Below are 23,861 nucleotides of genomic sequence, written 5' to 3'. Positions count from 1 at the left end.
TGGTCCTGATCCTGAAAGTTTCTCAGGCTGGTCAAATTAAGTCATTCAGGCTCCTCACAGGGGCAAGGGGCTGCTGTCATGGAACAATAGGCAGGATCCAGGCTTAAAGACAAGGAAAGACTCGCTGGACATCTCTTCCTATAGAGCACTGGCAGAGCATGACACCCCGCTGCCGTAAATCCATACCCGACGTGTCGCAAAAGGCGCCGGGCTCCCGCCCTTTTCCCGTCAGTGTCGCAAACGCGTCGGCGCTTGACGGCGGCCCGCTGCCGGTTCATGGGGGGGCGTTGCGCAAGATGGCGGCTCTACCTGAGGAGCCGGCTGAAGTGGTGGTGAAGCCGGACCCGGAGGGGGGTGTCCCGCCGCAGCCCCCTCCGGTTCCCTCGCCCGCCGCTCCCCCCACCACGGCGCCGGCGGAGGGGGAGGCGGCGGGGACCCCGGGGAGCGGAGGGGAGGCCGCTCCCCCCAAGCCGGCCCCCCCGGGTCCGGCCGCCTCCCCCGCCCCCACGGACCGGCAGACCCTCCTGGCCGTGCTCCAGTTCCTGCGCCGCAACAACCTCCACGAGTCCGAGGACATCCTGCGCCGGGAGGCCCGGCTGCTGGGGGAGGAGGTGGCCGCGGCTGCCCTCAGCCCCTCGGGACCCGGCGCCCAGGGGACCCCTGGTGGGGAGACAGACGCCGCCGGGGGCGAGGCGCTGCTCAGCCGGGTCGCCGCCGCCGCCTCTGGAGCGGCCGGAGGGAGCGTCGCTGTTGGTGCCGCCGCAGCCCCCGGCGCCGCCGCCGCTGTCGTCGCGGTACCGCCGGGGAAAGGTGAGAGCCCCGGAGGAGGAGGCGGGTGAAGAGCGACTGACCGAGGGAACCTCAAATGGGGCTGCCAGGATGGCGGCATCAGCCTCCTTGAGCGTACCACGTACAGGAGGGGTCACCCCTCATCGGTTTGCCTTATCGCCCTGGACAGGTTGCTACGGGTGAGGGCATCTTCTGCAGTTAGAGGGGGCGTCTGGATTGGGACGCAGCGGCTGGAATGGGGAGAATTCCTAGTGAGAAACGGGTTTCAGAGGGCAGCCCTGTTAGTCTGTATCGGCACAAACAACGAGGACTCCTTGTGGTACCTTAGAGACTAACAAAACCTTTGAGACGCTAAGGTGCCACGAGGACTTCTAATTGTTTTTAGTGAGAAACGGGTACCTGATAGACAAGGGATAGTAACAGAACGGGTTTTATGTGCTTTTACTTCCAGGCAGGGTTACCACCTATCGAGATATTAATGGGATAAAGCTGATTTTCTTATCCGAGCTCTTGTGTGCTAGCTTTACAGAATATTAAAAACACCCTGAGATTTTTAGCACCAATGTATGGGTTGTGTAGTGGTGGTGAGTTCCATTGCCCTGGTACTGTGAAAGTTTGGTCCCCTACATCGATGAATCTCTCCCTATTCCCTGAAAGGTTTCAGGTGTCATGGGAGGTCCTGAATATGGAGGGAGAATAGATCTGTTGGGTAGCATTGGCCAGTCTCCTGGAGGACTTTGGTTATCACAACAGAGACCTTGAACAGGACTCTGGATTGAGTGGTGGTCCAGTGTAGAAAGAGGAGCTGTACACAGCAATATTGGAAATAGTATGACACACAGAGTGAAGGAAAGAGGTTTTTAGCTGTGCAGTGTTTCTTTTCTTTTACAAAACAGGGAGAATACTTTATCTTGTCTAAATGATTTCAGTAACACCACAGAAGAAAACATTTTTCTATTATTAATGGCTTTTTCCATAGAAACATGTTTTTAGTAGAATTAGGCCCTAAAGTTGTTTATAAAAACTAACTTAAATGGAACCTGGTAGCAGATGAAGCACAAAAATATAGCGGAAGCTGATAGGAAGAATTGGACATTGAGTTTATAATTCATGTGATATCTTCTATCTCAAGTTTAAATTTAGGGCAATGCTACACTTGCAGATGTAGAGCGCTGTGAGTTAAACCCGCCTTCGTAGAGTGCAGTAGGGAAAGCGCTGCAGTCTGTCCACACTGCCAGCTGACAGCGCACTGGCGTGGCCACATTTGCGGCACTTGCAGCAGCGTTGGGAGCGGTGCATTATGGGCAGCTATCCCACAGAGCACCTCTTACCATTCTGACGCTGTGGCTTGTGGGAAGGGGGTAGAGGGTCCGGGGCATTCTGGGTCCTGTCCCAACACTCCGTGATGCATTGGTTCGCATCCCAACATTCCCTGTGCTTCTGTCCGCATTTGGCGCCATCTTTCAACTTTTTTTGTACTGTGTGCCCTGTCTTCTCTTTCGGTCTGCGGGAATGGAGCCCAAACTGCAGAGGAGTATGCTGACGAGTCTCGCCAGCCTGTCACATTTGGCAGTCGAGCTATTCTTTAGGATCCAAAGTGACAGTGAGGGCTCCGATGATGATATCCACTCAAGTAATGCATACGACACGAGTTTGCTTGTGGCATTCATGGACATGCTTGCTGCCGTGGAATGCCGCTTTTGGGCTTGGGAAACAAGCACTGAGTGGTGAGATCACATCGTCATGCAAGTCTGGGATGACGAGCAGTGGCTGCAGAACTCTTGGATGAGAAAAGCCACTTTTATGGGACTGTGTGAGGAGCTCGCCCCCACCCTGCGGCGCTAGGACACGAGATTGAGAGCTTCCCTGATGGTGGAGAAGCGGGTGGCTAGTCAATCTGGAAGTTGGCAACTCCAGACAGCTACCGATTGGTCGCTAACCAGTTTGGAGTGGGAAAGTCGACCGCTGGAATCGTGTTGATGCAAGTTTGCAGGGCCATTAATCACATCCTGCTCAGAAGAACCATGGCTCTGGGTAACGTGCAGGACATTGTGGATGGCTTTGCAAAAATGGGTTTCCCTAACTGCGGAGGGGCAATAGATGGCACGCATATTCCAATTCTGGCACCAGCCCACCTAGCCTCTGAGTATGTTAATCGGAAGGGCTTTTTCTCCAGGCACTTGTGGATCACTGTGAGTGTTTCACAGACATTAACACAGGCTGGCTCAGAAAGGTGCATGACGCAAGCATCTTTCGGAACTCTGGCCTGTTCAGGAAGCTGCAAGCTGGGACTTTTTTCCCAGATCAGAAGATCACCTTAGGGGAAGTCGAAATGCCCATTGTGATCCTTGGAGACCCCGCTTACCCTTTAATGCCGTGGCTCATGAAACCCTACACAGGGAGCCTTGACAGCAGCAAGGAGCAGTTCAACAACAGGCTGAGCCGGTGTAGAACGACTGTGGAGTGTGCTTTTGGCCGTTTAAAGGGCCACTGGCACGCTCTGTATGAGAAGCTGGACCTGGATGATAACAGCATCCCCACGGTTATATCCGCGTGCTGTACCCTCCAGAACATTTGTGAAGAGAAGGGTGAACGATTCACTCAAGCATGGAGCTCGGAGGTTCAACGCCTGGAGGCTGAATTTGAACAGCCAGAGAGCAGGCCTGTTAGAGGGGCCCAGCATGGGGCTGCAAGGATTAGGGATGCCTTGAGGGAGCAATGTGAGGCTGAAAGCCATCAGTAATGTCTGGTGCCCTGCACAGGAGTGAAGTGCAAAGGTTTCAATGTTAGTAGGAATCTGTTTGTGCAATGCTGACTTGCAGTGCCTGTTTCTTTCCTGGACTAAGGAAATCTTTTACTTTATACAATAATAAAGAATGTTTTCAAAGCCAAAAAATCCATATATTGAAAAGAAACACAACTGCTTGGGAAACAGAAAGGGCAAGGGGGTGGGATGGGGAAGGTACAATCACAGATTTGCGTATGTCCTGGCTGGAGTGCTGTGCAATGAGTGCTGCACTTCAGGATGGCTATACTGCATGGTGATGGGGGTTGAGTGCAGAGGGTAAGGGTCATAGTTTTCAGGGCTGGGTGGTGAAGCTACAGGTGTTTGAAGCAGCTGGTGGCGGTAAGAACCTGGATGTTGAGGAAAGTGGGTTGGAGGTGACATGGGGGCACAAGGGAAAGAGTTTTGGGACAAGGGCTGGGGGGAATGGGGGGTGTGTGGTAGTGCTCCGCCTGCATGGCTACGAGCGCCTGGATAGAGTCCGCTTGGTGCTCCATGATGCTTATCAGCCGCTCCTTGCTTTGGTGCCGGTGATCTGCATTCTGCTGGCGGATCCTCCTTTCACTCTGCACTTTTTGATTTTCATTACTTGAATGCTGCATTACTTCATGCAACATGTCTTCCTTGCTTCTGCGTGGCCTCTTTCTGATACTTTGGAGTCTTTCGGCCGGTGATAACATGGACGGCTGAGATCTCAAGGTTGTATCTGTAAAGACAAAACGCAACACTTAACGGAGACAGCATTGTTCACACCAGACAGAGCAATGATTCCCACGTACTTAAGGGCAAGCACAGTCTACACAATAGCATAATTTACCTGTCCCACTGAGGCCGATTACTGCGATGTCAGAGAGCACATCAATGCCCGATTCCGCATCTAGGCATGCATGCAGCCCTACCCCTCCTTGCCCCAAGTGCCTGCACCAAATAACTTCCTTCCCAAAATAAAAGCCGCTTACCAGGAACCTCCTCTGGCGTTTGTCCTTCCCCAAGCACCGGCCACTGCGACTGGCTACCTTCCTCCTGGCTTGAGAACAGCTCCTGGCCGCATGCATCTAGGGATTCCAGGGTGTCTTCCTCTGCCTCAGCACCCTTGCTCCCGCTTTGTTCCTCCTCCTCCTGCCTTGTTGCAGTGGGCTCTGAAGTGTCCATGGTGGTGCTCAGAGTGGTGGTGGGGTCACCCCCAAGTATGGTGTCCAGCTCTTTATAGAAACGGCAGGTCGCGGGGGCAGCACCGGAGCGGCGGGTTGCCTTGACGGCTTTGTGGTAGGCACTCTACAGCTCCTTCACTTTAACCCGGCACTGCAGTGCGTCCCGCTCATGGCCCCTTTCCATCAAGTCCCTTGATATCTGCCTGAAGGTATCATAATTCCTACAGCTGGAGCACAGCTGGGACTGGTCAGCTTTCTCCCCCCAAACACTGATGAGGTCCAGCAACTCGCCATTGCTCCATACTGGGGGTCGCCTGGCGTGAGGAGGCATGGTCACTTGGAAAGATTCACTGAGAGCACTCCAAGCCTGGCTGAGCGAACAGGAAGGGGATTTTCAAAATTCCCAGAGAATTTAAAGGGCGGGTCTGACACTGGACACTTCTGGAGGCCGATCTGATCGCAATATAGGACCAGGGCGTCCACACTGGTGCCGTGGCGCTCCAGCAGGGGCGCAGCAAACATTATTCCTCTCACTAGGTGGAGTACTTGCAGCACTGTAGCCGCGGAGTCAGAGCGCTCTGCGTGTCTTACTGGTGTGGACGGGGAGTGAGCTAGGGTGCCCGGGGCTGCTTTATTGCGCTGTAACTCGCAAGTGTAGCCAAGGCCTTAGTGAACTCCCATGACTTGAACGTTGATAACCAGTTTTCTGGAAAATGTGTAAATGGGCATACGGTACTTACACAACCCATTTCATTCTGAGGTCTCAATGTTCATTACAATTACAGGGCAAGCGTTAGCCATCATATATTTGTATGCATTCTCTTTCATATATACAGACATAAACTCTCTTGTGTATCTTGACACTTTTGCAGTTGGAGGAGGTGTTCCTGTAGAAGACCAGCCAGATGTGAGTGCAGTGTTGTCTGCCTACAAACAGCAGGGGGACCCAGCACTGTACGAGGAATACTACAGTGGACTGAAGCATTTTATTGAGTGTGCCCTAGACTGTCATCGGGCTGAATTATCCCAGTTGTTTTATCCTCTCTTTGTGCATATGTATTTGGAATTGGTCTACAACCAGCATGAGAATGAAGCAAAGTCTTTCTTTGAAAAGTAATGTTTACCTTCATGTGTTTGCATCCTTTCTTATGTCATCACTTTTGTGTGGTTAAATCTGTTAGCACAGGTTTTTTAATTTAATTTATCTTTTTAAAGATGAAAAGGAAATTGAAGAGAAAAAAAGAACCTGTAGTTGTGGTACTATGTAATGTTGCAAACTGTTGTACATCTCCTTATGTTTTAATCCAAGATACAGCATAGATGCACAAAACATCTCTTTTGCACTACAGAGTTATACAATTTTTGGATCATCTTTATAGTGGGCTAGCAGTGGTCATGCATTCTCTCCAGGAACCGGGAGTTTGCTGATGGAGGGTCATAAAATATATGCTTCCTGTTTTGGGTACCATTCGACTAAAGCATGTCCAGATGCTATAGTAGTGGATGTATGATCAATACTTGCACTAATATAACTAGTGTTGCAAGCAACTTAAAATGTAGTCAGATGTCTTTTTATATGTATAAAAATAATTTGCTTAACCTATGACATTGTAAATATTTTTTCAAATGATAAATTACACAGCAACTCCTCATTGAAAACTAGTCACATGCAGAGTTTGGTATTTTAATAATATGTTTTTTATAAGTTTCCAAAAATTCTTAAATTTCTCTTTAAGGTCTGAAAAATGATTGAATTTGTCCCTTACCTGCTCCACTCCACTATAACTCATCTTTGGCTTTAGATCAAGCCTGAAATATTTCAGCCCAAAGGGGTATTCTTCTTCCCCCACTCCCAATAATTATCAATAAAAATTGCTTTGCAAACTTAATTGCAGTATTCCCAGCCACAAATGCTATAATGTGCGCTCAGTAAATATATAAAGCATAGTAGTAATCTGTATCTTTAGGTTAACTTTGTAGGCATTGAATCATGTTGATTTGATAAATGTGCAATTGGAAAATGTAAAATGTGCATATTTTTCTTAAATTTAGCAGTCTGGTATGAAAACTATATTGAAAATGTGAATCTGCTTTAAATACAACCAATTAGTTGTTTAGCATACAATAGAGATGCTGATCATTTGTGGCCATTAAAGATCCCTAAAGAACTTTTACTCAGAGTAGTAGTGTTAGTCCCAGTGACCTGGCCATAAATATTGGTGGTAACATTTTGCCTATTTGAAACTCTCACTGCAGTTTTGTTAGAAATGTATTCTTCGCTTCCTGTTGTAAATTGCTGGGTGCTGTTACTGTGTGCTGTAAAAGGCTGCAACGTTCCATTCCAGAGGTAATTTCACTTCAGCTGTGAAATTATCCTATATATTTGTAAAGTGCTTTGGGATGCTTAATGATGAGTTGCTATATAGAGGTATATTATTACTTGCTATTAAGATGTACTACTGAGCAGTATACAATTCGTGGGTATTTGGGAGATTGTATTGTTGTAATAAACCATCCTTCATATGGTTTTAATGTCTCTTTAATAGGTTTCATGGGGATCAAGAGTGTTATTACCAAGACGACCTGCGTGTATTATCTAGTTTAACCAAAAAGGAGCACATGAAAGGGAATGAGACCATGCTGGATTTCCGAACAAGCAAGTTTGTGCTGCGCATTTCTCGTGACTCTTATCAACTCTTGAAGAGACACCTTCAGGAAAAACAGAACAATCAGATCTGGAACATTGTTCAGGAGCATCTATACATTGATATCTTTGATGGAATGCCTCGCAGTAAACAACAGATAGATGCTATGGTGGGAAGCTTGGCAGGGGAGGCTAAACGGGAGGCTAATAAAGCAAAGGTATGAGGCAAATCCTGTTATGCCTATTAATAACCAGTTGCAGCATGTAGAGTATTTTGAAGGTGATATAACCATTGCCTTAATATAAATAGAACTCTTGGATTCTGAGTCTTGGCAGCACACCCAGGATGGTAATGGCAGAGGATGGTGAACTTAGTTTTGAAGCAGAGGGAAAGAGATTGATAATCACCCTTTAGTAGCTGGTCTCTCATCAGACCACTGGAAGAGACAACCTTGTTTAGTGGACTGAATGCAGGGCTGGCTCCTGAATTCTTATACTGGCTTTGCCTTTGGTTACATGTCTGGCTTTAAGAACATAACGGCCATACTGGGTCAGACCAAAGGTCCATCTAGCCCAGTATCCTGTCTTCCAACAGTGGCGAATGCCAGGTGCCACAGAGGGAATGAACAGAACAGGTAATCATCAAGTGATCCATCCCCTGTCACCCATTGCCAGCTTCTGGCACACAGGCTAGGGACACTATCCCTGCCCATGCCTGCTAATAGCCATTGATGGACCTATCCTCCATGAACTTATCTAGTTCTTTTTTGAACCCTGTTATCGTCTTGGCCTTCACAACATCCTCTGGCAAGGAGTTCCACAGGTTGACTGCATTGTGTGGAAAAAATACTTTAAGCAATACTTGATTTTTAACTTCCTCACCTGTACAATGGAGATAATGCTTGCCACGTAGTTAGTGTGAGGATTAATTGTTTGTACACTGTTTTGAAAATATCAAGAACTATATGGGTGTTGTGTAACCTAGACTATAGATATTCTGCTTTCAGAGAAATGCAAAGAGGTAATGAAAGGGAATTTAGAGTGCTCAGCATCTTTCAGGATCAGTTGTCCAGTAGTATGATAGTGAAACGTAGCAAGTACAGTGTCACAAACTGGTTAGACTAACCGGTAGTGAAGTTCCATCTTGTTAATACCTTAGATTCAAAGAGGCTAGATATTGTTCGTTAATTTGCTGCTACTTAAGCTCGTTCCATTTAACGATTATTTTTCATTGAGAAAAATAATGCAAAGGTTTTTTTGTTACATGAGTAACTCAGCTCTTGGGTTGCAGGTTTTCTTTGGCTTATTAAAAGAACCAGAGATTGAGGTGCCTTTGGATGATGAGGATGAAGAGGGGGAGAATGAGGAAGGAAAACCAAAGAAGAAAAAACCTAAAAGAGAGAGCATGGGATCAAAAAGTAAAAAGCAAGACCCTAATGCTCCTCCACAAACCAGGTAACCTAGAAATTGGCATGAATACCTGATAAATCTAGTCTATTCCCTACCACTTCTCAATTGCTTCCTATACTGTCTCTAGTGCTTTGTTCAGTCTAGGGCCTAGCAATGAGGCTTCCATCATTTCCCTTGGGAGATTTATTCCACAGCCCAAAAGACCTCACCATTGCAAAGTTTTCTAGACTTTCTTACTAAATTTTCCTTATTAAAGCTTCATCCCGTTACCCAGTAGCCTCTTCAGATCACTCTAAGCAATACCTCAACCTCCATGTTTAGATCCTTCAAGTATTCATAGGTTTCAGAGTAACAGCCGTGTTAGTCTGTATTCGTAAAAAGAAAAGGAGTACTTGTGGCACCTTAGAGACTAACCAGTTTATTTGAGCATGAGCTTTCGTGAGCTACAGCTCACTTCATCGGATGCATCCGATGAAGTGAGCTGTAGCTCACGAAAGCTCATGCTCAAATAAACTGGTTAGTCTCTAAGGTGCCACAAGTACTCCTTTTCTTTTTACAAGTATTCATAGTTATCAGATCCCCTCCCTCACTTTACTCATCTTACTCATAGACTGATAGATTGTCATGATCATCTAGTCTGACCTTCTGCATGTTGCAGTCCACAGAACCTGACCCACCCACTCCTGTAGTAGGCCCATAACATCTGGCTAAGTTACTGAAGTCCTCAAATCTTGAGTTAAAGACTTCAAGTTACAGAGAATCCACCATTTACTCTAGTTCAAATCAGCAAGTGACCAGTGTCCCACACTGAGAGGTAGGTGAAAACCCCCCAGGGTCTCTGCCAAAATTACCTGGGGGAAAATTCCTTCCCAACCCCAAATATGGTGATCAGTTAGACCCTGAACATGTGGGTGAGACCTACCAGCCACACACAAGAGCGAGAATTCTCTAGTAATGCAGAGCCCGCCGCATCTCATGCCTCTCTCCTGCCATTGGAGACGTTTGCTAATAGAAGTTGGGGATGGGCCATAGGCCATTGTAGGCAGTCTCATACCATACCCTCCATAAACTTATCAAGCTCAGTCTTAAAACAAGTTAGGCTTCTCCTCCCCCGCCCCGCCCCCCCCCCCCCCCCACTCCTGTTGGAAGGCTGTTCCAGAACTTCACTCCTCTCGTAGTTAGAAATCTGTCTAATTTCAAACCTACATTTATTGATGGCCAGTTTATATTCATTTGTTCATATGTCATCAATGGCCCTTACCTTAAATAATTCCTCTCCCTCCCTGGTGTTTATTCCTCTGATGTATTTATAAAGAGCAATCATATCTTCTGCCCCTCCCCCCCACCCTTTGTTTTGTTAGGCTAAACAAGTCAAGATGTTGACTTTCCTCTTGTAAAGTAGGTTTTCCATTCCTCAGATCACCCTAGTAGCCCTTCTCTGCACCTGTTCCACTTTGAATTCATCTTTATTAAACATGGGAGACCAGAATTGTATAAAGTATTCCAGATGAGGTCTCATCAGTGACGTGTGTTACGATGGTAACACTTTCCTATCCCTACTGGCAATACCTCGCCTGATGCATCCTAGAATTGCATTAGCCTTTTTCATGTCTGCATCACATTGGTGGCTCATAGTTATCCTGTGATAGACCTGGGTGTATTGATTATTCTCCTCTGTCTCTTCCAACTGATACCTCCCCATCTTATAGTTCTCTTTAAATTACAAGTATTTAATTCTTTTAATCTTTTCTCATTAGTTAGTTTCTCCAGACCTCCTTTTTTATTGTTAAATTCCTCCTGTCATCCAGTCTGACACTGAGATGCCTGGGCTTTGCTGTCCTTTGAGGGGAGGGTTCCATCTACCATATTTAATTCACAATATTAAGGCATTCCTGCTTCATAAGATGCATTCTTCTTATAGAATTCCTCTTCCTGAACTGAAAGACTCTGACAAGCTGGATAAAATAATGAATATGAAGGAAGCCACAAAACGTGTGCGTCTTGCTCCGGAATGTTTGCCTTCCATCTGTTTCTACACATTCCTTAATGCCTATCAGGTCAGCAGGGGTAACTGGGGTGGTATGAAAAAGGGAGGGAAAAGTGGTGGCAGAAACCACAAAATATCTGAGGTAAGGAAAAAGGAAGCCATAATGTGGTTCTGCAGAGAGAATTCAGATCCAGAGTTTGATACTGTGGCTGAATCAAATATTAAGTAGTCACTTTGCTGTCTGGTAAAGATTCTTGTCAGTTAATATTGAGACCATAAACTTGCAAGCACTTACATGCCTGGGGCAAACTTGTATATCTTACACTGACCTTGCTGAGAAGTCTTTTGAATAGATTTGATAAGAATTACTGAGGGGAAATGTGTTCATGTTATAGCAGAAAATTACTAGTTGAAACAAGGAATTTTGTAGCTAATTTTCAATAAAGTCAGGTTTCAGAGTAGCAGCCGTGTTAGTCTGTATTCACAAAAAGAAAAGGAGTACTTGCGGCACCTTAGAGACTAACAAATTTAAAAAAATTTCCACTCCATACGGCTACATTCAGTGCCTTGCATAATGACAGATTTCAGAGTAGCAGCCGTGTTAGTCTCTGAGGTGCCACAAGTACTCCTTTTCTTTTTTCAATAAAGTGTAATGCAATTGAAAGTTTAGACTTAAAACCCTATGAAAAGGGAAGCTCTGTTTAAAGGTTTCCTTAGACTATCTTAATACTGCACTCCTTTTGGTAGGCATTTCTGCATTCCTTCTCTCTTCCCTTTCACTTTTTAGGTGGGGTGTGGGGGTTTTCTTACAACAGTGAGTGATCATGAATTCTGCATACACTGTATACTATAGTGCTGGGGAACAACATTGCTGTGGCTTATTAAATGGGTCTTTTTATAAAATATCTTTATTTTAAATGGCCTAACAATATTAGCTGTAGTTATTGTTTCATATACATGTATTTTTGTCCAGTCTGTCTTGGAATAATTCCCATAGCTTATGCAGAACTAAGGTAGTTAATACTCTTAATATTAATGGCAGGATTGTCTAGTGCTTGAACTTTGTTATACGTCTCCTCTCCCCATCAAAACTTAAAATAAAGTGACTGTTTTGTGTACAGGGTCTTACTGCAGTGGATGTCACTGATGACTCTAGCATGATTGTAGGAGGCTTTGCTGACTCCACTGTAAGAGTATGGTCTGTGACACCAAAAAAGCTACGCAGCGTGAAATCAGCAGCAGGTAATGAAGACAATAAGATATGTTTATCTTAAGTATTAATTCTGATAGTTTTATGTCAGTTTTGTGCAGAGAGAAATGGTAATATCACAATAGCTTTCTTAAGTTGTTGGAAGTGGTCAGGTTGACTTCAGCTTTTAAAGAGGATAACGTGTGTGTATATATTATTTAAATGCAGACTGTGCTTGATATATACAAGACACAAAATCCAGACACTTCTTTCCCAAAGAGTTTACACAGAACTAGTGTACACAGAGTAGATAAGATGCACTTGGAAGCTGAGAGGAGGGAATATAGCTTTGTTTACGGCCCTGATTCAGTAAGATACTTAAGCACATGCTTTCATACCTTGCTGAATAATAAGGTGATAAGTAAAAGCCAACATGGCTTTTTCAAGAACAAATCGTGCCAAACCAGCCTAAAGTCTTCCTTTACCAGGTTTACCAGTCTAGTGGATGAGGAAAGCAGTAGACATGAGAAAGCTTGAGTTTAATAAAGCTTTTGACAGTCCCACAAGACCTTTTCATAAGCAATCTAAGGAAATATGGTCTAGATGAAATTACTGCAAAGTGAGTACACAAGTGGCTGAAAAACAGTACTCAGAGTAGTTATCAGTGGTTCGCTGTTAAATTAAGAGGACATATCAAGTAAGGTCCACAAGGGTCTGTCATGGGTCCAGTACTAGTCAATATTTTCTACGTCTGTCAATCGCAGTTAATGCCTGTGATTAACTGACAGCAAAATTAAAGCGTTAATATTTTTAACGTGTTAATTGTTAAACCTGTGGGGGGGGGCGGGAGGCATCGGCGGTGGGGTGCTGAAGCAGCCCCAGCATACAGCTCTGGGGGCAGAGGGCTGGAGCCTCGCGCACCCCCAGCCCTAAGCCTATATTTGAAAATATAGAAAACCCCCCCGCCAAAATAAATGGTATTCTAATGTTATTTAACAGTGCGATTAAAACTGTGTGATTAATCATGAATAATTTTTTTAATCTGGCAATTAATTTTCTAAATTGTTTGACAACCCTGATTTTTTTTCATTAACGACTTGGATGGTGGAGTAGAATACAGATGTAAAATTTGCAGATGATACCAAACAGACCCTAATTCTTCCTCCCCGTGCAAGCCAATGTGTGTGGCAAGGAGTTATTCCTTAGTGCTCGGCCCTGTGTCAGAGTCGCTTTCACAGGGTCTCCTGGCAGAGGCAGCACTCATATGTTCCACCCGGTGGACAAAGTTTGAATAATCTTTAAGGGGGTTCAACCAGTGATTTCCATTCCCCTTTATTTCTGCCTTTTTGTTAGTAAATGCAAGCACTTTGGAGGAGAGGATTAGAATTCAAAATGATCTTGGAGAATTGGTCTGAAATTAAAAGATGAAATTTAGTAAAGACATGCAAAGTACTACACTTAAGAAGGAAAAATCAGCTGCACACATGCAAAATGGGGAATAACTGACTAGCCAATGGAACTGCAGAAAGGGATCTAGAGGTTATTAGTGAACCACAAATTGAATACGACTCAACAATGTCATGCTGCTGCAAAAAGACAATTGTCATTTTGGGATGTTTTAACAAGTGTGGTGGGTAAGGCATGGGAGGTAATTGTTCAACTCTACTTGGCACTGGTGAGGCTTCAGCTGGAGTATTGTGGCCAGTTTTAGGTACCACCTTGTTGACCAGTTCTTTCTCCGCTACCCGGAATGCACAGGTTCACAGACAGACTCTTGAACTGAAGAAGTATGTCGTTTATTTGCTGCTTCAGTGAGTGATCGGTCCATTGAAACTGGGCACAGCATAGGGTTAAATGCAAGTGCACACCCACATTCAGGTGCTCACCTTAAATACATTGTTACAAAGTTATTCATTATATATTATATAAACACTTTTGCTGCCTAGCACTAAGATTAGTTTGCTAATTCAGTTGTTTACCTGATCAGGTTGCTCACTCAGCTTTTTACCTCGCTGTTCTCTTACCTTGCTAGACAAGCAGGCATCTTTTCACGTGTGTCAACATCTAAAATATACATTCCACATACTATATACTACACACCTAAGAAAGTTATGAACAAATTGGAGATAGTCCAGAAGAGAGCAACGAAAATAAGAGGGTTAGAAAACCTGACTGATGAAGAAAGGTTGAAAGAATTGTGTGTTTAGTTTAGAGAAAAGGTGACGGGAAAGGACATGATAGGCTTCAGATACATAAAAGATTATTATAAAGAGGACAGTGATCAATTATTCTCCATATACACTGAGGTTAGGACAAGAAATAATTGGCTTAATTTGCAGTAAGGGAGACTTAAGTTAGATATTAAAGTTTTTCCTAACTATAAGGATAGTTAAGCACTGGAACTGGTTATGTAGGGAGGTTGTGGGGTCCCTGTCATTTGGAGGCTTTTAAGAACAGGTTAGTCAAACACCAGTCAGGTATACTTAATCCTGATTTAGAGTGTGGGGATGGATTGGATGACTTCGTGAGGTCCCTTCCAGCTCTACATTTATATGAATCGTACACTAAATTTGGATAACTTGTAACTACTATGAACAATCAGATTCTGTGTTTTCCAGAAGGCTCGATCTGGTCAGATTGTGGTGTTGATAGTTTTATAGAGGCACAGAGTACCAAAGGAAGATTTCTTATCCATGTTGCTTAAGTGATGGAAGACTGAGGTCTCAGTTGGTAACTTATAGACTGAAAGTTAACTATTTGTGTAGCTGTCAATAAAAGGTTATTGAAATCTAAAACATGGGTGTGTGGCAAGTAGTTTAAAGCTTTTTAGGGAGAGATGTAGAAATCTGGACTCTTAGACAGGATATCAGTCTTTCAAGATAATTAGAGACTGAATTGTGGATAGATCAGAAATGGCTTTTCTGAGGATTAAACTAATTTTAGATGCTCTTGAAGTGTACAAAACAGAATGGTTATCTGGAAATAAGGCTCCAAACAATTCTAAAATGTCTTCTGAAAATGTGTGCTTATAGTATAATACCACCATTCAAAAATATATTTGCATGGTCAGGTTCTGAACATGAATGTACATCTACCACATTTTTTTTCAACTGTTATATAGGGTAGCATATCACAAATTCAGAGGTGAAGGACCTATGGCCTTCTTCAGATCCTTCAAAGCTGTAACCTTAAAGGTTCTCACTTGAATCATTTTAATCACTGTTTCCTTCACACACTTTTATACATACACACAACAGTCCTCAAGAAATTGCCTATGTTGGTGTGCTATGTAACTTAGAGTCTAAAACCTACAGGCTACTCTAACTTAAATATCCTTGCTGTTTTGTAGCTGGTGTTGAATATTAGTTGTCTATGTAAATATTAAGAAGGATGTTTTGTCCACTTCATTCTTGCAATGAACACCAAGAAGGACAATATATTGTGCTTAAATCATACATTTATTTTTTGTAAAAATGTAAGCATGCTCAACTGTTGACAGCCAGCGCAGATTAATTATACATGTGTGTTGTAAATGGGAACCTCTGACATTTTACAGATCTCAGTCTCATAGACAAAGAATCAGATGATGTCTTGGAGAGGATCATGGATGAGAAAACAGCAAGCGAGTTGAAGATTTTATATGGTCACAGTGGACCTGTCTATGGTACCAGCTTCAGTCCTGATAGGTAAAATAAGTTTTAAAAATTCCCTAGAACGATAGTTTTTAAGTGCTAATGAAATGTTAGTTGCTATAAACATGTACCGAATGCAGCTTTTTCTCTAAGTCGGGACCATACTTGCACAAGCAGTTCATAATGGTACCATTGCATGTGAGTGTGAAGGTCTGATCTTATGAGAGTCAGTGCATCTGCTGCAGGGTGCTGAGCATTTTTAACTCCCCTTGAAGTCAGTGGGAGTTGAGGGTGCTCAGCACCTTACAGGTTCAGGACTTGTGATAGCTAATTATACAATCTTATCTGAAAGATGACCTTAAGTTGTCTTAACTGAATATGTAAATAGTAAAGAGGAGAAATGTTATGGCAGCATTTATTTTAGTTATGGGAATGCATGGCAGTAGGTAGTCTCGCATAGAAGGCATTTTTAAAAGTGTGCAATTATAAAGATTGCTGTGGTGGTTTATCAGAAACAGGTTTAAAGCACTCATTTAGTCTCTTTTTGTTATGTAAACACACACTGAAATGCATAGCAGCAACATGGTAAGCAGCCTGGCCAAGAAGCAAACCACAGAGTATGAACTGGAAATGCTATAGCCTATAACTAAGGCTGCGAGATTGTCACGGATTCTGTGACTTCTGCAGCGGCTGGTGTGGCTGGCTCCGGGGCTGCCGGAGGAGCTCAGGCAGCCCCTGGGCCAGTCGCACCAGCCACTGCTAGGGCAATCTCGGCCACTGCCCCTGTGTGCTAACACCCTTCCTTCCCACCAACCTCCCCCCAGCAGGAGGAGTTTCGGTGGTGGATTGGGGGTTGGGGCACAGGATAGGCAGCACTTACCTTGGTGGGGCTCCCCGGAAGGCAACATGTCCCGCCCTCAGCTCCTAGCTCCGCATGCTGCCGCTGCCTGAATGTGATGTGAATTCTAATGAAAGACCCTATAAGACAGGGGTGGCCAACCTGTGGCTCCGCAGCCACATGCGGCTCTTCAGAAGTTAATATGCAGCTCCTTGTATAGGCACCGACTCCAGGGCTGGAGCTACAGGTGCCAACTTTCCAATGGGCCGGGGTGCTCACTGCTCAACCCCTGGCTCTGCCACAGGCCCTGCCCACACTCCACTCCTTCCTGCGCCCTCCCCTGAGCCTGCCATGACCTCGCTCCTCGCCCCCCCCCCCCCCCCCCCGAGCCTCCTGCATGCCACAAAACAGTTGATCGGGAGGTGTGGGGAGGGAGGAGGAGGCATTGATCGGCGGGGCTGCTGGTGGGTGGGAGGCGCTGGAAGCGGGGGGCGTGGGGGGAGCTGATGGGGGGCTGCTGGCGTATTACTGTGGCTCTTTGGCAATGTACATTGGTAAATTCTGGCTCCTTCTCAGGCTCAGGTTGGCCACCCCTGCTGTAAGGGAATGTTGTCATTTTGTTCAGGGTTGTATTTTTAAAACTGATTCTTGACCAATTATAAGTGGTTTATCAGTAGTTTTTTGGTTCAAACTGATATCTAGGATCCCTAATAAAGACATGCTCACTTTCTCATAGACTTGTCTTACAGTATTTAACAGAATCAACAATTAATTGTCCTTTCTTTGCATGCAGTGTCCCCGTAGAACTCATTGTGTATCAGTTGTCTCTGAATCCAAGGAGGGCTCAGATTCTTCAGCAAATGCCACACAACAGCTAGTCAATGGGTGGTACACTTATCACAGACACACGAGTAGTCTTACACTATTTGTGCAGTATAGGCCCAATATTCTGACAAAGTTCCATACATTGTATTTCTCCTCTTCTGCTCTGTAACAGGAACTACCTCTTGTCCTGTTCAGAGGATGGCACTGTCAGATTGTGGAGCCTTCAAACGTTCACTTGCCTCGTGGGATATAAAGGACACAACTATCCAGTGTGGGATACGCAGTTCTCTCCCTATGGATATTACTTTGTATCAGGTGGACATGACAGAGTGGCTCGGTAAGAACCAGAATGCAAGAGCTGCAGAAGCAAGCTAAAAGTGTGCGTGTGGTGGGGGCTCTCACTGGCGCCTAAATTGTGGCCCCGTCCCCTATTGCCACCTGTTCTCCCCAAAGCCCTGCTCCTATGCCGCCTCTTCCCCGCAAGACCCCGCTCCCTACTCACTCCTCTCCACCTCCTTTTCACCCCCATCCCCAGTTGCTCTCTCTTACCGCAAGTAAAAAAATGGGAGGGCTATGCTTTGAAAAGTGATGGGGCCATGGCCCCCTGGCTCCAGTGCCCCGACCTGGATGGGCTTTCTGTTTGGATTTTATAGTAATACAAGTCCCTGCATACAAATTCCCTCCACCCCTATACACAACTTTTAAGTAACCCCTTGATGCTGGTAATTGGTATTTCTTATCATGCATCCCATTACTGGGAATGAGTTTCATCACACTTTGTGTAAAAATTAAAGTGCTTACTTTTTCACTTTTTTATACAGACAGCATTAGCTGGGGCATCCCTAAAGAGATAGTGTTCCCTTTTCTCCAACCATCTGGTTAAGACAGGAAAATGCACATCCCTACCCCTTCATTTTGGGGAAACTATTGCATCTCTTCACTTGCTTTTTTGATGGCCACAGTTGGAGCACTTTTTTTTTTGCTTTGTTTTGGAGAAGGATTATCTTCTCTTTTGCTAACTCCATAAATGGGTCAACTGGAGGCACCTGCATAATGAGCACATATCTCCCTCGCCACATATAAGATTTCAAGCTTCACGAGTCTCATTTTTTCTTTAGTCTTATAAACTATTCTCTTCTGTTAAGCCTGTGGGCTACGGATCACTATCAGCCTTTACGGATATTTGCTGGCCATCTTGCTGACGTCACATGTACCCGGTTTCACCCCAACTCCAACTATATTGCCACGGGCTCAGCAGACAGGACTGTACGACTCTGGGATGTTCTGAACGGGAACTGTGTAAGAATCTTCACTGGACATAAGGTAAAGGAATGTCAAAGGCAAGATGAAAGTGCTTCACTAACAGTACATGGTCAGTGCCCTCTTGGTATATTACATTTACATTTCTAATAAAATATACAAAAATATGTCTGTCTGTTACTCTAGATACTTTGACTAACTTCCCCCCCCCCCCCAAACAAATAAAACTCCCCTCCCTCACAAACATCTGTTCCCATTAAGCACAAGTAAATAGTATACTGTGAAGATTAACAAATTTCAGACTATTTTGGATCAAGTGGGGAGTAGGTTTCAAAGCTTAGGCCTCCTCATAGAGAACACTCTACTTTTAAGTAAAGTGGGATCCGGCTTAATTGCCTTTGCTGATCACAATTATGATAATGTGGCGCAAGAAGAGAGGCAGTCTCTTAAGTAGGCAGATTCCAAGCCATTTAAATAGGACTGCTGTAAAGAAAGAGGACCAATGGCTCAGTGACTGTATGTTAAACACTTATGTTTAATTTTGGGGCCTAAGGTTTGAAATGAATACAGCTTGACTCTCTTGAATGCAAGTAGATTTGTCTAACTAATTTTTGACTCTCCAACTGGATTTTGCTGTTACAGGGACCAATTCATTCATTGGCATTTTCTCCTAATGGACGATTCCTGGCTACTGGAGCAACAGATGGAAGAGTGCTTCTGTGGGATATTGGCCATGGTTTGATGGTGGGAGAGTTGAAAGGGCACACTGATACAGTCTATGCACTCAGATTCAGTAGAGATGGGGAAATTTTAGCATCAGGTATGTAGCTTGGGCTTTTGTTCATTGGAAAAAAGTAGTCTGAACTAGAATTATGTTGTTGTTTTTGTGTGACTGATATCCTCATTGTGAAGGATCAAACTACCGCTTACTGACCAATACTTTGTAGTTAAGAAGTTATACTTAACAATTTAGTATCAGTAACTTTGTAAGGCAGCTAAGTATGATTCCTTACTGCAGGTCGGAGCCTTTTGCCATCCCTGTGAAAATTCGACCTAATTTTGCCAAGCTATAAGCCTCTGTAAAATCTCAGTTCGTACATGCTCAGTAAATGTGCGTTAAAGGCTTGGGAGCATTATTCTCCAAAGATTCCCTCTGCACTGAGCATGTTCCATCCCCCACAGCTTCTGTGTGCCAACCAGACTGCATATGCCATTGCAACTGAGCATGCTCCATCCTGGGGGTGCAGGGGCTTAGCAGGACTTTTCCTGCAATTGCTCCTCACAACTGCTGGAGGTTACTGTGGTGCCAGGACCAAGGGTGAGGAATGGGATGGTGGGGAAAGGAACTGGAGTTTGGGGGGTAGGGGGAGGTTGGAATTGGGATCGGGGTGGAGGGGTTGGGGAGAGGGGCAGGAGCTCTCTAGTCCACACTCCCTCCAGAAGTCCATGGAGGGTGGGAGGATAGGATTTGAGTACTTAACATTAAGATTACAATGTTCTTTTAACATAGTTCTTTAGATCTAATAATTATATATGATAAAAATACAGAAAACAATTGTATTAGTTAGAAATGTATTACCAGTTTGACTCTAGTAAGAAACTCACTCTAGAGTCTATTTGTAAAGTCATCCAAAACTAGATCTGAAGATAAGTAGTTCCTTCTGCTTTACCCTCAGAAAGCTTGTGTCGGACTGTTAAGGCCCCATCCTGCAAATACTTATGCACGTGCTAAACTTCACTATTGTGAGTAGTCCTATTGAAGTCAATTTGTTTGCAGCATTGGGCCTTACGTTTTGAATGTTATGAACAATCCTGCAATGGCAGGAACAAGGTGAATCTTATAGTCTTCCTAGCTCTAATTTTATTACCATACCTTGCAGCTCTGATTTCAGAGTAGCAGCTGTGTTAGTCTGTATTCGCAAAAAGAAAAGGAGTACTTGTGGCACCTTAGAGACTAACCAATTTATTTGAGCAGAAGCTTTCGTGAGCTACAGCTCACTTCATCAGATGCACTCAGTGGAAAATAGAGTGGGGAGATTTATATAACACAGAGAACATGAAACAATGGGTGTTATACACACTGTAAGGAGAGTGATCACTTAAGATGAGCTAATACCAGCAGGAGAGCGCGGGGGTGGGAGGGGAGAAAACCTTTTGTAGTGATAATCAAGGTGGGCCATTTGCAGCAGTTGACAAGAACGTCTGGGGGGGGAATAAACATGGGGAAATAGTTTTACTTTGTGTAATGACCCAACCACTCCCACTCTCTATTCAAACCTAAGTTAATTGTATCCAGTTTGCAAATTAATTCCAATTCAGCAGTCTCTTGTTAGTCTGTTTTTGAAGTCTTTTTGTTGTAATATTGCGACATCTTAAGTGATTACTCTCCTTACAGTGTGTATGATAACACCCATTGTTTCATGTTCTCTGTGTATATAAATCTCCCCACTGTATTTTCCACTGAATGCATTCGATGAAGTGAGCTGTAGCTCACGAAAGCTTATGCTCAAATAAATTTGTTAGTCTCTAAGGTGCCACAAGTACTCCTTTTCTTCTTGCAGCTCTGTTTCACCATAACTTCATTACAATTCAATCTATGCAACTATGGCTTTGGTAATTGCATCCTAGAGAATATTGCTGACTTTTAGTCTTTAAGTATTGCTTTTAAATTATGCACTGATACAATTCAAAGTTTTTTCTAACTCCCCACTTTCTTCCTAGGTTCAATGGATAACACGGTCCGGCTATGGGATGCTGTGAAAGTATTTGAAGACTTAGAAACTGATGATTTTACTACAGCCACTGGACATATAAACCTGCCTGAAAACTCTCAGGACTTGCTGTTGGGTACATACATGACCAAATCAACCCCAGTCATACACATCCATTTTACCCGCAGAAACTTGCTACTAGCTTCTGGAGCATATAGTCCACAATAAACCATGAAGCTGTAAGACTGTGCAAGGCAATGAAGTAAAGACCTCAGGATTACTACAGGATTTGAGACATGGAGAAATATCTTATACAAATGGACAGCATTAGCCTGTTGGTGGGGGAAACTGTAAACTAAAATCCAAGCAATGTCTTTTCAGTTACTATTTCATATTTAGCCACAATTTGAAAATGCTGGAAATTGACAAGGCATCACAGCTTTAAGGGAAGGAATTGTTATGGTGCTTTTGATATTCTGATAAAAAAAAAATTGTGGAAATGGCTCTCTTCCTTATCAGGAGAAATGGTAATGGGATCTGCTGAAACTTCAATTTTTGGAAAGTTAAGGGTCCCAGTACATGTTCTTGAACAATTTTTTAAAAGCACTTAGTTTACTGTTGGGAAACATTTAATCAGTCTGTGACAGGCAAAAACTATTCAAATAATTTCAGAAGAGATGAATTTAGGAGAACTCCTCGTAACCTGTTGAGTAGCAAGTATTTGTGGCCAGAACATTACCTTTTCCATGCCCTATTTGTGGTAGAGGCCTGTGATTTTACCTTGATATATAATGGCCTGAAAGATTTTCAAACTTCTTTGCTTGTTTGATACCCTAGAAATGCAGCTTTTGTCATCGCTGCATTTTCCAGGGTGGCTAAAAAATCATGACTTGCAAGTACCAAAGTAGTAAAAACTAAGCACCTGTAAGGGGAGAAGAGAGAAGGGACTTTGAGATAACAGGAAATACTCTTATCACCTGTTTGAAAAGTGATTGGTAAAGGGAAAATATTGGGCTTGTGCCCTTTTATATTTAGAGGGAGTCTGAAGAGTTTTGTTTTTTTTAATCCCCTTGCTTTGTCTGAGAAATTCAGGATCTGCAGAAGCTAGAAAATTAAGGAGAGAAGAGAAGAGATTGAAACTATTGAAAGTTAATATTTATTTATTTAAATTAAATTAGAAGAAGCCTTTGTTAAAAGACTCAACCTTCATCCCTTCTGTTAAGGTGCTCTTCTCCCAGTAAACATCACCGATACTACCTGCAACTCCTTCTGCAAAACTAGCAGACCTGAGACTCTTGGTATTTCTAAGGTAAAACACAAGCAGAATGTTTGTTTTTTAATTCCTTCTTGTGTTTTTATAAAAGTTAAAGCAGCAAAAAGACACAGGCCCAATTTTTCAAATCTTTTGCGGGTGGTTACCTAGGAGGAAACCTCTATTCACCATCCTCATCACTTCATTTAGGGAATTAGAGCTCATAGGCCATATACAGTAATCTAATAAAAACAAGGAAGGTAAGATTTGACATTTCTAAGGTAAAGCAAGTGGGGACCCCCCCCCCCCCAAAAGCAGCAGCTTTACGGAAAGTGCAGAAACTTAATCAGTAGGGAGTTCACCTTGAAGAACACTATTAGGGAAGAAAGCTTTGAAACTACGTTAACTTTGAGTCCCTTTTTTAATGGCCAAGTTGGTACAGTACTTGTACTTCAATTTAAACTTCCTTTCAGTGCTAGATAAGAGCAGTCAGACTTTAATACAGATACAGTGAAATCAAATGGTATGTGAAACACGTGACCTGCAACAGGAAGCAGTTACAACTTTGACAGCTAAAAAAAGCACTGCCACATTCTGCCTTTGTATTTTGTACAGTTTTATACTTTTGATATTTTATAATAAAGACTAAAAATATTCTGTGCGTATTTTATTGGACTGTATGTTACAGGAGGACATTCATTTCTTTCATGTTGTTGCAATAGAAGCAGGTCCAACCCTGAGAAAAACATGCTAGTAACCTCCCAAGAGAAATGAAGATACGTATTTTAGTATGAAGAGCAATAGTTAATAAGTTTCAAATAAGAGAAAATTGTGCATGAAACCCAACAGTTTAGACGGTAGACAATTCTCCCTACACATCCAAAAAAAAAAAAAGCCACCTTAACCCTTTCTCTGACATCAGTTATGTACAATATGGTTGTAATGTCCCTACTTGACAAGCAAAAAGTCGTGGGAGGAGAGAGAATAAATTGGTTGGATTCAAAATGTGTGGAAATGAGGGGAGAGGTTTGGAGAAAATGGGTGAGTGGACTAGTGTGAAGCAAGAGCGCGATCTTCTTAATTCTAATAATCTTTTCTCACTTCCCCTTTTCAAATTGCCCTTTTTCTTTCTATCCCCCAGAGCCCTAAAATCCACTTAGCCCATTCCTCCCCAATCCACTCCCCTACTACCATATCCAGACTCTTCCATTTTGTTTTCACCCTCATTTTATAAAATAGTAGGAAAGCTTGAAAAGGAACGGACAGGGAGGATACTGCAGAGGAGACTCCCCCCTACTTCCCCCCCCACCCCCCCAAAAGCGACACCTCTTCCACACACAACAGGTAAGCTATGTGAGTTTTGGTGGCAAAATTTTGGCTCATTACCA

The 23,861-nt window shown here is 43.6% G+C and overlaps 1 protein-coding gene across 2 annotated transcripts; it reads left to right on the top strand.

Annotated features, from left to right (window-relative positions):
* Nucleotides 1-259: 259 nt before the first annotated feature.
* Nucleotides 260-23,128, top strand: TAF5 (TATA-box binding protein associated factor 5). 2 transcript variants are annotated; one of them, XM_037905767.2, is made up of 11 exons: nucleotides 260-810; nucleotides 5,598-5,838; nucleotides 7,272-7,587; nucleotides 8,661-8,824; nucleotides 10,701-10,836; nucleotides 11,888-12,008; nucleotides 15,512-15,641; nucleotides 17,423-17,587; nucleotides 18,369-18,573; nucleotides 19,153-19,330; nucleotides 21,232-23,128. In XM_037905767.2, the coding sequence occupies exons 1-11, from the start codon at nucleotides 297-299 to the stop codon at nucleotides 21,447-21,449; spliced, it is 2,388 nt and encodes a 795-aa protein (XP_037761695.1). In that variant the 5' UTR covers nucleotides 260-296; the 3' UTR covers nucleotides 21,450-23,128. The 2 variants fall into 2 exon arrangements, with proteins under 2 accessions (XP_037761695.1, XP_027676132.2); XM_027820331.3 differs by having other exon boundaries at nucleotides 261-810; nucleotides 18,396-18,573.
* The last annotated feature ends 733 nt before the right edge of the window (nucleotides 23,129-23,861 follow it).

Source organism: Chelonia mydas, chromosome 7 (assembly GCF_015237465.2).
Source record: "Chelonia mydas isolate rCheMyd1 chromosome 7, rCheMyd1.pri.v2, whole genome shotgun sequence".
Taxonomy (NCBI): domain Eukaryota; kingdom Metazoa; phylum Chordata; order Testudines; family Cheloniidae; genus Chelonia; species Chelonia mydas.
The sequence above is the reverse complement of the archived record's forward strand: the minus strand, read 5'-3'. Positions and strand labels throughout refer to the sequence as shown.